Source organism: Varroa destructor, unplaced genomic scaffold (assembly GCF_002443255.2).
Source record: "Varroa destructor unplaced genomic scaffold, Vdes_3.0 BEIS01000005.1, whole genome shotgun sequence".
NCBI classification, from domain to species: Eukaryota; Metazoa; Arthropoda; class Arachnida; order Mesostigmata; family Varroidae; genus Varroa; species Varroa destructor.
Window position 1 is genome coordinate 32,696,123 of NW_019211458.1, and position 12,177 is coordinate 32,708,299.

Genomic DNA, 12,177 nt, shown 5'->3' on the forward strand with positions numbered 1-12,177 from the left:
TACCTCTCGCGTTTTAAATTTACATTACACTTTTTAATATATAGATATTTCTTTACTTTTAAAAGTCTTGTTGAATAAAGTATAAATTGAACGGTACTAGCAGACATATGAGCACGTTCGTAGCTATGAACTCTTTGTTGTTGATATAAACTTCATTTTTTAGTACCCTAAACAGAACAATCTTTTAAACTAAACAGAATGCCGATGATTTGGTAATTTGTCCTCTGAATATATGTAGTTCTTATTTCACTTGGCTACTGTAAGCATAACAATCTGTAAACATAAAATATTTCATAAATATGTTACAACATGTACTAAAAGACAGGTGACTAATTAAAAACTTATCATCTTGGTTATTTTCGAAGCTTCAACACAGAAAGCGAAGTGTGACTGAGAGAGACGAGAAGTGGAACTGATTTTGGAACAATGTCTTTACTTCCACCTCCATTGTCGCAGTTCCCGGCAGCAGGTCATTATAATTCAACCCACTGTAGCTAGTGCGTATTAGAAGGATGGGCATAGACTAATTAATTTCAGTACATATTTAAGTCAATATCACCAGTACATCGTGAAAAGTTATTGAAGGACTAAGTTTTGATACTTGATTTTTCCAAAAGCGCTATCGGATCTACTGATTGAACATTTTTACATTCTCCCATATACGTATTTTATGGGCGTCTTGCTGTTTGGGACAATTGATAATCATATCACTAACAAGATAAGAATACCAAAACCTTTGGTAAAAACAATTCACAGTAAACTTGATGACGGTGAAAAGCTAATTGTAGTAGCTTCCGCCCTATTCCTTAAAGAAATACCACTTTAGGAAAGAAATTCTTAAATATATGTGGCGAAAACGTTTTTTAAAATGAATCTCTTTCAGTTTGCTTTCACTGCTCGAATGTGTAGCAAACGTTTTTTCCATAGACCATTAAAATAGCCACATACAGAGCCAGCGTCTTCACTAATTTTGAATAATCAGTTTTAAGCAAAAAATTTTATCGTACATCAGTGGACAACTTATTTAGAAATTGTTTATGTATTTTAAAGAATATATTCTGAATGCTAATACAGTTAAAAAGGACAACTTATTATTTAACTGTATTTCGCACCTATTTTTACTTGCATTATGAATATGTTCTTTGGTATATAGGGACTCAGGTTCGAATTTAAGGACGTACACACAGTGTTTGTCGTACTGGGAGTCGTCTGAAACAGTGTTCAAGAGCAATATTGCTAGGGGTGTCTGTTTCCCTAAATAGCCGGGGCGCCGTCTAGAGTGGATTGCGTAAACAAGCTACAACTTGACGCTACATAAAGATTTAATAGTAACTAATATGAGTGTTAGTTCTCTCGTTGGAACATGGAAAAGAGAAATCCGCAGCCAGACGTACTACATTGATTGATTACGCAGAATGCATACGAGAAATGTAATTTTTTACGAACATAACATGGATGTCTATCAATAAATTCTACTATTTCAGATTGCACATCTCGTTTACATATTTAGTTCGAAACTTCACACAGTTTTTTCTGGGATCCTTTATATGCATATATGCAGGGAATAAAAGAGAGATCTCTTACAACAATTTATAACGCAAGAAAAGTTGGCTACATCTTCGGCAAACGTCTGCGCTGGCTTTCTTAAGGCGTTTGATGTGATCTCAATGCCGTGCTCCACCATAAGCTTCTCAAACACTGTCAAATAATGAATTCACGCTACCTTTTATCCACCACCCAACGCATTTATATATATATATATATATATATATATATATAGAGGAGATAAAAGGATCGTCTTTATACATTTTCTTTCACCGGAGAATCTGCTTGTCCCCCAGCGATGAAAGGTGAGCACGGGAAGTCAACGAAATTATTTTGAGTGAAGTATTTGCCTTTTGCCAAAAGTTGAGAGCACCGAAAGTTACTGGAAAACTTTTATTTATATCTAGAATTTATACTTTACACCTACGTGTGTTCCCTCAACATTGTTACGAACGGATTGACCTAATGCGCTCTTCCATATGCACCAAACTATTAGAAAGTCAAAAACGAGATGTTGATATGTTTGACTACCAGACATATATCTAAAAAAGTACTTAATAATCAAAATAAATTGACAAAGCGATCGTAAACATTTCATTTACAATGATCAATTGTAAACATGCGCTTCAATGAACAGGTTTTGAATAAAGAAATTATATGAGCAACCTAAAGTATACAAAGTGAATTTTTCAAGAACCCATTACGAAAAGCATAAAATAACTCATTGGAAGTAAACCATTTTTGAAAATAAGGAGAGGATCTCAATTAGGTAATTAAAAATTATTAAATCTCATGCTAAAGAGTTTCGCCTTACACTAGACTCGCCGTACTGGTGGCCATAACCAGATTTCAACCTGCCAGGGTTAATAAAATTAAGAATTTTTTAGCGCTAATGAGGGGTACTCGGAAATTAAGTTCACCGGAGCTGGAACAGAAACTGAGGTCAAAATTATGATGACCCTTAACGTCTATTTAGCACTTTTAGGTTAACCAATTGGGAACAATTTCGTTCCGACTGATGAAATTCCTACCGATGGAAAGATTACTAATAATTTGTTGGTTTACTGTCTGCTTTTATCAAATAACCACAATTATTGCACATGGTTCCAATCAACACGAACGCACCTGCACCCAATACGATATATCATCACTGGTTACGAATACGCGGAATAAACAATAATTAGAATAAGAACACATTTCAATAACGTATAAATGGAGTAGCTGAGCACACGGATAAGGCTAATTTATTTTGTTATCACTTTCGTGTTTTGTATGGTAGCAACCTGTAAAAAAAAATATACGAAAATAGAACAAGGCCTCATCTTCAATTCGGTAGAAGCACTGAACAGTCCGAGTGATTTACTCCATCTTTCCAGATAGTTCTTTCTAAACCCGATCATTAATAGCTCTTTTTGTATGTATTTTCCTTGCCACTAATACGTTTGTTTAGTTTTCAATAGTAATTCTAAAAGGGTCTTCCGGCACTTGGATCAGTATTGCTCTGCGGTGCCTTTATGGTTTCGTCAACGGAAAGAACTAGGCACGCGGCTTCCGTCGCAGCTGTAATTGCATTCATTTTAACTACAGCTGGCTCCCATACGCACGCAGATAGATTATCAGCAATATCCTCCAAATTCATGTCGACGCCCGTCCATTTTTCGCCTTTAGCATGGCGCTCACGTAACTGCATAATAAAGGAAAGACAAAGTTAGATTTAAGACGCAAAATTTACTAGTCAGTACTTTATTAGTGCGAGCTAAACGAAAAAGCATAACGCAGAACGGAAATCCGTGTCCAAAACGGTTTAGAACTTGATGGGATCGTAACGAAGGGTAAACAAAGAAAGAAGAGTCTAGATAAAAGAAAACTCTGCTAACCCTATTGAGAATGTTGGTGGCATCGAATCCAGCATTGTCGCACAACTGCCGTGGAATCACCTCGAGCGCCTTCGCAAAAGCAGCGATGAGTAGCTGTTCTTTCCCGGCCACTGTGCGGGAATAATCCCGGAGATATTTGCTCAACTCCATTTCGATAGCACCACCTCCAGCTACGACAGCGTCGTTCTTGACCGCACGCCGCACAATCATAATTGCATCGTGCAATGAACGTTCCGTCTCATCGATGAATTGTTCTGCACCACCACGCAAGATCATTGTAACCGTCTTTGAATTGGGACAACCCTTAAAGATATTGTAGCGTTCTCCTCCTATTTGCACTTCCTCGAAGCGTTCACATGAACCAAGATTAGAGTACTTCAAATCCTGAACGGTGGTGAGCACACACCCGCCACAGGCCTTCATCGTACGACGAAGGTCCTCCTCGACTACTCGACCGGCACAGAACATATCGCGATCAGCAAAGTATTGTGTGGCTACATCTCCAATAGGAAGCTTACTTAGCACCACCTGTAAATGTTACATAGAGATAATAGAAAGCTCTTACAGCTCTTCTCCATATCGTGCACATGCTGTATTAATGATCTGACAAGTTGTAGCCAACGCCAAACAACATAGACAGGTTTTGACCGTTAAAATAGCAAGACATTTTTGTTTCATGTAACTGCAACTTCTCCAGGTAACTGTTGTGTACCTTTACATTTCTTCAATGGCTAAGGCGGTACAGCTGCATTCAACAGTCGATTAACGGCAGTCAATAAAGGCTTACAAAACCCCTTAGGAATGGGTGAATGACAGAAGGTTTTAACTATTTTTGCAACGCACTGTTAAGTCAACTCTCAGTTTCTTTGTTCACGCTACGTTTTTCGGTCATTTTGTTTACGCTCACCTTTGCTCCAGAAGCGTGGATTTTAGCGAGTTTATCATAGAGGATGCTCCACTCAGCGTCCACAATTTTCTGGTATTCCTCTACATTGTCAACACGAATTTCTGCATTATCCCTTTCGGCCTTCAGCTCGAGCTCGATATTCAGAAGAGCAATTTTAGGTGAGCTATACTGCTTCGGTTGCATCTCAAAACCAGCGTATGAAAACGTTTTCTTAAAGGCAACTCCGGACACCAACACAGAATCCTCTAGGGCACCACCTGAGACCTTCTTAATACCTGTAGTTATGTTTAATAATTAAAAAGTTTGCTTCTATGAGTTTTGTTCCGGGATAAAGGCACTGATCATCAATGAAGCATCAAACATTGCGTACCGCGTCTCCTACACGATTTGCTTCGGGGTTTTTTTCATTTCGAGTATCCGTAATTTTTGCGTTACGATACTTACTTAAGGACACCATAAAAGATAACCTAGCATCTACCCTTAATAACGTTATTACGAAAAGTACTCGGAACGTAGCTAAGAGACCATGCTATACGTCTACAATTCTTATGTCTTATCACAAAGTGTAATTTAGAAGCAGTTTTACCGATCATATTGAGGGGTAGCAATTCGTCTAATTGAAGAACAGCATCCACAACCATCTTGGCGAAAAATTGCTTTTTTGATGCGACCAGCTTTGAACTTAACGAAGTCATAGCACATTTCTCCAGTAGTGCTCTCATTTCAGCACCCTTATCCACCTATGCTTGAGAAACACAGTATTGACCAGCATAAGCGTTATTTAGTGCACAGATTTTAGAGGAGTCCTCTAAGATTAGCCATATCTGCAGTTTCGCAATACAACGGACTATTTGGTAAATTTGTTTTTTTAATAATTTTCAACCGCTGTCGAGATACCAGCCCACAAACGAAATCTTGTTCATATTTACATTCAAGCCATAGGGATTTTTTTCGATTTAATCCTGAATTCTTCCGGATGTGTCATTAGCACTTTCTCGCCAAGCCTATACACAAGAAATAAAAAAAAATGTTGAAGTCGATTTCGAGCTGGTCCGTGAGATATCATAATCTGGCTTTGATTAGTAGGTTCTGAAACGTTCAAATTCTTACCGGCACCGTATGTTCTTTCATCATCTATGAAATGTGAGCGGGAAGGAGATGGTTTTACCAATATTTGTGTTGACGGAGAGCTTAATAAGAGATGATTTGGCCATAATAATGTTTCCTGAATAGGCTTATCCACAGTTAACTTGATAATGGATTGATTATGGCTAGTAAGAGTAATAAATCTATCTACATGTGACCTCTATACAGGCGGCGATGCTCTACTTATTACACAATAGAAATGTAACCTTTTACTACTAGTAACAGTATATTACATCGACTACAGGCAAAAAACGGGACACTTGTCTTATATCTACACAATGTTGATCTGCGAGTGCTTCTAATAGAAAATTACCCTCCCCATAAAAATCCTTGTTGACTTAGACCTCTTCGCGTCCATCTGCACCGCAAGTTTGCAATGAAAATTGATTACAGTGATATTTTCATACGTCATATACGTAATATATCGGTTTTGTCGAGTAGAGCCAAAGATATGCGAGTAGAAGGGACTATCTGAAGTAAACTGCGAACGGTGAAATAAGATCGGCCACTGTATGCTTTCTTGAACGTCTTCAAATACAAACAAAACAGGCACTTTTAGCCCTATATAACATGCACTTTGAGGCTTAAAGGAAGATCACCATTAATGTGACTTCTAGGTCAATGGGACGGTTGTCCATGACGTGCCGACCATTTTACGTAAATGCACATCCCACTCTGCCTGTAAAACACAGCGTCCGTGAAATTTACACGCACAAAATGTCACAGCCTGGAATCATCTTGGACAAAAGCAACATACCTTCACTGCAATCTCATTAATTTTATTAATGGCCATTTTTGAAGCTTTGCGGTACGCTTTGGCGATGACCTGCGGATGCAATCCTTCTTCGATGTACGGTTTTGCTTGCTTCAGAAATTCGCTCGCTAGGAGAACGACTGATGTTGTGCCATCTCCCACCTAAATGAATGGCGGTGTATTAGTCGACTAAAACGGTACTCATCAAGTACATTTATACATGAACTGCGCCCAGCTAAAAGTGGCTTTCTACAATTGAATGCAATCACCGTTTTCGGGAGTATGCTGAAGGTGGAAGAGAAGAGAGTTTCAATATTCGGTAATTATCGCATATACTACTTGAGTTATCTGTATAAAAGGAAGTATTAAAACGCTTTTTAATAGAATTTATATTGGACACACAACATACTACTATGTTTCCAAGCGCTCACTCACCTCAGAGTCCTGGCTCTTAGCGATGTCAACAAGAGTTCTGGCCGCGGGGTGAACAACATCTAGCTGTTTCATGATAGTAGCACCGTCGTTTGAGATGACAGTCTTGCCTAGAATGTTTGTTCTCACGTTACATGTTGATTTCTTTGTGCATTTTTTTAATAAATTATTTCATACTTTCGAAAGCATTAGTTTCATGAATATTTCCTCCTGTTTTTTTTTACATTATTACATCTTTCAACTAAAAATCTACCGTATAATTTCCATGAAATAAGGTATTTCTATTTCGTGCTTGCCGTACATATACTGAAATATAAATATAGTATTGGAATTCAACTAAAATTTACTTTTGAAGACCCTATTAAAGCTTCCCCATATTATCCACAAGCCCATATTTTCATCTTACATTTTGGTTTTCTCATTTGAATGATTTTCTGCAGACATAACTATTTATGCCACAGCACGTTATTTACACATACTCATTTTAAGTGCATTATACTTTGCGGTATTCCTTTGTGTCACTTTTATTTCGTCCATATAAGAAGCATAGCGAAGTAGTAGGCGTAACTTCGCGTGCTCGCCATTTTAGTCGGGAACCGCGTGCGCTCTGCTGTCAGCTTTGGCGGCTTAAAGACAGCGTCACCGCGTTAATAGTCGACAATCTGAGGTTTAATATTAAAATTAACTCAACTGAATATTGTCGTCTCATTATTTTTGCTGGGCAGCCTTAACTTTTTTCAGCATCTCGGTCATATGTATTAAATGGACATGCTTTGTTCTCATAATAAATAACTTCGATTAAGACTAACCTTTACCGTCGACCATCAGTTTATCCATACCACGAGGGCCGAGAGTTGTACGGATTGCATCGCCAATAGTTTGGCACGCATTAATGTTTGACATCATATGCGTTTTGCCTTGCTGCGATTCAGTGCCTTCTTGCAACAAGATAATTGGCCTTTGCATTGCCTTCATTTTGTCCTGAGAAGTTGTAGTAGAGCTTTTGCACGTTTCCAACGTTTCTACCACTCTCTAATTTGTCTTGTGTTTTTAGCTAAGACTTCCTCTTTGCGAAGGAAATCTACAAAATAATTACATAAATGCAAGTACGAGCTCACGGCGAACCAGTTTTATTTACGACAGACAAACAAACTCCGTTTCGATACAGCCTCAGGCGCGGCACGCACGAAGTGGATTTTTTGCTGCTAGCTGTAAATACTAGCTGACTACTGCTTGGCTGTGTTTACGACTGTAATACCAAAAGCAGCCCTGCCGCTCACTCGCACGTTGAAGCCGATCCTTCTCGATGTTTTTGGATGTGGACGATGATTGTGATGATCTGATTTCGAGCAATCTACGAGCTGAAATATGAATTAGAAATGTGTGGTAAACTTACTACAGTTAGACTTCAGGAATTCTAATGACAATATACCTCTTTTAAGGCTATAAAATACTAATGTAACCCAGCAGTCGTTTTCTTCGTAAAAATCGTAAATTGTTTTCTTTAGAAGCTTATCAGCAATGTTTAGTATGGCCAGCACGCGCTAGGATTCCATTCATTCAATCCAATATGGCTGCGCCCTGTATTATCGAAATGAAGCTTAGCTGATTCTTAATCTCAAATCGCTCTCTCCATAGAGTAAAGACTGAATCTTAGTAGTTAACGTTTGCAGACTATTCGATTAAACGCTGTCATTTATTCGAGTTCTTTAAAATGCTCTTTACCTGAATTAACCTAAGGTGAGCAAATCAATGATTAATAGTATTTTTTTTTTATCTACTTATGAACTGCAGCAACCATAAATTTGAGGTTAAATCGAATTCTGATCATAATTATTCACTTGCGCTTATTGAGTCAGATCGTAATCGCACTTATTAACTGAATAAATGAATAAATAAAGATTCTAACAATTTAAAACCTAACAAATTTAAAATGTTTGAACTTCCCTGCAACAATTCTGCATTGAACAGAAGCGGTACATAATCATCTTAAAAAATCATATTCTACAATAACAGTATCAGTCAACAAATATTTTTTTGCATCATTTTATCAACTTGAGAATAAACAAGCATATTTTACATGTGTGTAAAAACTGGTGAGGATGTATTTTGGCAGCGTTTTTTTTTCGAGCCAATTGTCAACCAACAATTGTTTCTGAAACTTTTTCTGAAAGGATTGAAGCTGTTCGATGCCTTTGCAATAGGCAACTCTTAGTGAAAAATTTGATTTCGCGGATTAATGATTCTACGGTAAACTAAATTGTTGACGGCGAATTACTGCAATTTGAATTGTGCATTTATCTGTTAGAGCGCATTATTACCCTTTAACTGTCCCTTTAGTGGATTTGACAGAAGGTATCGTAATAGGTTTTCTTAAGTCAACATTTAGAACACCTTTCTATATCATAATATACGATACATATATGCCTTGGGGCATGTTTAGCATGCTAAAAAAATCGTTACTAACAGGAGCCGTTCTGATGATTAGCAAAAATTAATATAGGTACTTTCTTATATACCTGTATATAATCTTGTTATATAAGACCATATGTATTCATTTTACTTGCTATTTTCACAGAAACTCAAAATGTCTGAACGCAAAGTCCTTAATAAATACTATCCTCCGGATTTCGATCCATCAAAACTTCCTCGATTAAAGTTAGCTAGAGACCGGCAGTATGTCGTTCGACTTATGGCTCCGTGCAACATGAAGTGCACAACTTGCGGCGAGTATATCTATAAGGTAGTGTATCCATTGTTTTAAAACTTTTATTTATAGTACGCAGTTATTAGTAATATGCATTTGTTTATATATATATATATATATATATATATATATAGAGAGAGAGAGAGAGAGAGAGAGAGAGAGAGCAAAAAACTATTAGTTTCAGTTCTCACAGGACCCCATATTATAACCTCTTAAAGCAGATTAGTTTTATTTTTATTAAATATGGACGATAATCCCGTGTAACCTAATTACTACAAGCATCATAAGTAAGGTTCCAAGACAAGTACCAGACTATAGTTACGGTATTTATTACTGTGAAAATGTTGACATTTTTTTGCCTTCGCAGGGCAAAAAATTCAATGCACGAAAGGAAACTGTTCAAGGAGAGGAGTACCTTGGTATTAAAATATTCCGTTTCTATATTCGGTGTCCGCGGTGTCTTGCCGAGATCACCTTTAAAACAAACCCTAAAGAGGGCGATTATGACCTTGAGCATGGATCTACAAGAAACTTTCAGGCGAGTTTCCATGTTTTGATTTCCTGTGATTTTCATTTCGTTCAAATGTTTGGATACTCTGTTTCTAAAAAACGTCGTAGTAGAACCTAACGACGTTAAAAAGGTTAGACCAAATATAAAAGATATTCGAACTAATCATAATGAATTAATTTCAATGTCAGTAACGCAGCTGATGAGATCTTTTTGGAATTTTTGAAAAATATAGTGAACTAATTAGTCTGCATTACAAATATGTGAATCAAGGTAAATCTTAGTGCTTTCAGTAGCTGGTATTTAATTTTTTTATTAACGCCAAGCTCTATAAGCAAATGCGAGGTTGATCTCTCTTAAATTCTGTCCCGCGTAGAACAGAAAACTCATCTGTGTGACAAGATCAGATATTTTTGACAGTATTAATTCAAATACAGAAATTCCGTTGGACAGCTTTTAAAAAACGAGAACATACGTTTTGGATAGCTTTCCATAGCAAAAGAACTAACGCTAAAACGTTGAACTTTATATGCAAATAGCAAGTAATATCAGCTGTGGCGTATTTAAGGTATTGTGTTCTACGTTGCCAAGCAGTTTCAACATATATATCGACTTGTTAATGTGTTAATGAATTGTCTTATAAAGCCATAGTTATTTCACACTAAAAATGTGTCCCATTTATACGATGTCATGTAACGAGGATCAAGCGGCGATTGTTGGCTATAGAATTACTTGGTTAAATTACTAATAGGAAGATAGCTTAATATAAATGTCGAAAAAAGCATATTAACCAATAAAGTCATTCTCCTAGTTAGTACTTGAGCACTATTAATTTCAAGATATTTTAGGGTGCAAATTAAAATTTGCTACTAATAGTGGAGATTAATTGTTAGACTATTAAACTTACAGTAAAATTTTTACAGCGCCTTCTTAATATTTCTTTCTAATTAACTGTTCATTCTTGTAGGCATTACAAACCGCGGAGAAACTAGAAGAGGCAGCGCGTCTTGCAGAAGAGGAAGACGAAAAGAACAATCCAATGAAACTGCTTGAAAAACGTACAATGCAGTCCCGTGTAGAAATGGAGCGAATAGAAGAGCTCGAGGAACTTAAAGAGCTTAATGAACGGCAGGCCACGGTTGATTTTGAAGGAATGCTTAACAAAAAACAGTTGCAGCAAAAAGAAACAGAACAGGAACGGATTTTGAGGGAAAATCGTGAAGTTGAACACGAACTTGAACAGTTTCTTATGGAGAAAGGCATCGAAAATCGTGATGGTGTCTTATACAAGCGAGTTCGAGACATAGACTCTGACGAAGAAGAGGAACGGCTAAAAAAGATCCCAAAAGAGGATCCAATGAAGTCTACCAAGTCAATACGACAGTCCGAGATAAACAAACTTCGAGGACTTGTTCGAGTTAAGAAAGTCATTAATAACAATAATAACAAAGCTGAATCGAGTGCGGGGGCTGCAAGTATGGACCAAATGACAATAGCTCGACAATCGAGCTCCGGCGGGGGCGGCCTTAGTTTATTAGCAGCCTACAATGACTCTGATGGCAATTCCGATAACGATTAAAATGTTAAATCAGAAATACTCTACGCTGATTCTGCCATCATTGACCGGCTTTAATAAACTGTACCATGCCACAATGCTAGCTAAGGCTAGCGTTTGTTAACCAACTGATTGTTTTCTTGTATGGAAACTTGTAGTAGCCAGTCACCAAGCAAGCAAGGGTTAACAATGAATGTGAATTCAGAGTTTGCTATATATGGAATTGCCGGAATGATTTCCTCTGTTATTATGCATAAAGCAAAAGCTGTAACTTCTATGATGATGTATATATAAACATATATATCTGAGTGTAATCTTTAAAGCAAGCTTATTTGATGTATAGAGGTGTCCTATCTTGTACATACGTTATAATTATAACACACGTGTCACATACATGGCAATAAAAAACGTGCCTATTCTTCTGTTAAAACTGTTTTCATCTATTGCTAGACCTTTACTTGGAACTGAGCCACGTGCTTTGCGAAAATGTATAATCGTTTCAAATGATCGAAGAACTTGCTTTAAACCTTTAAATTGTTAGTATTAGTTTTATGTTTTGATATCACTAAACTTTTCAACGAAGGCATCATTTGATAATATGGTAATCTGAGGTTAAATCTTTATCGTTCCTGAAAATAGAGGCTATTAATTAATCTGTTTCTAAATTCTCTTGTCCACTTTAAAAGAATGAGACAACCTACATTTATCGGATTAGTGTTTTATTTATTAATTAAAATTAATATATA

General features: G+C 36.9%; 2 protein-coding genes across 3 annotated transcripts; one reads left to right on the forward strand and one right to left on the reverse strand.

The window, feature by feature from the left end:
* Positions 1 to 2,747: 2,747 nt before the first annotated feature.
* On the reverse strand, positions 2,748 to 7,940 carry CCT7 (chaperonin containing TCP1 subunit 7). Of its 2 annotated transcripts, none has more exons than XM_022808399.2 (7): positions 7,471 to 7,940; positions 6,665 to 6,771; positions 6,233 to 6,391; positions 4,916 to 5,069; positions 4,330 to 4,604; positions 3,423 to 3,950; positions 2,748 to 3,229 (listed from the first exon to the last, which is right to left on the reverse strand). In XM_022808399.2, the coding sequence occupies exons 1-7, from the start codon at positions 7,634 to 7,636 to the stop codon at positions 3,011 to 3,013; spliced, it is 1,608 nt and encodes a 535-aa protein (XP_022664134.1). In that variant the 5' UTR covers positions 7,637 to 7,940; the 3' UTR covers positions 2,748 to 3,010. The 2 variants fall into 2 exon arrangements, with proteins under 2 accessions (XP_022664134.1, XP_086847296.1); XM_086991170.1 differs by lacking the exon at positions 7,471 to 7,940 and adding an exon at positions 7,141 to 7,294.
* Positions 7,941 to 8,242: 302 nt separating this feature from the next.
* LOC111251076 (splicing factor YJU2-like) lies at positions 8,243 to 11,861 on the forward strand. The gene is made up of 4 exons (XM_022807331.2): positions 8,243 to 8,401; positions 9,240 to 9,404; positions 9,736 to 9,906; positions 10,844 to 11,861. Exons 2-4 carry the CDS (start codon positions 9,249 to 9,251, stop codon positions 11,453 to 11,455), a joined length of 939 nt encoding a protein of 312 aa, XP_022663066.1. The 5' UTR covers positions 8,243 to 8,401; positions 9,240 to 9,248; the 3' UTR covers positions 11,456 to 11,861.
* The last annotated feature ends 316 nt before the right edge of the window (positions 11,862 to 12,177 follow it).

Bases quoted from the DNA above. Each gene is read 5' to 3' on its own strand.
- CCT7 (XM_022808399.2), bottom strand. From the start codon at position 7,636: ATGAAGGCAATGCAAAGGCCAATTATCTTGTTGCAAGAAGGCACTGAA. The intron at 4,605-4,915 runs GTAAAACTGCTT...ACATAACTACAG, and splicing joins GCTACCCCTCAATATGATCG to GTATTAAGAAGGTCTCAGGT. The intron at 3,951-4,329 runs GTGAGCGTAAAC...TAACATTTACAG, and splicing joins TCCACGCTTCTGGAGCAAAG to GTGGTGCTAAGTAAGCTTCC.
- LOC111251076 (XM_022807331.2), top strand. From the start codon at position 9,249: ATGTCTGAACGCAAAGTCCTTAATAAATACTATCCTCCGGATTTCGAT. The intron at 9,405-9,735 runs GTAGTGTATCCA...TTGCCTTCGCAG, and splicing joins GCGGCGAGTATATCTATAAG to GGCAAAAAATTCAATGCACG. The intron at 9,907-10,843 runs GCGAGTTTCCAT...TCATTCTTGTAG, and splicing joins GATCTACAAGAAACTTTCAG to GCATTACAAACCGCGGAGAA.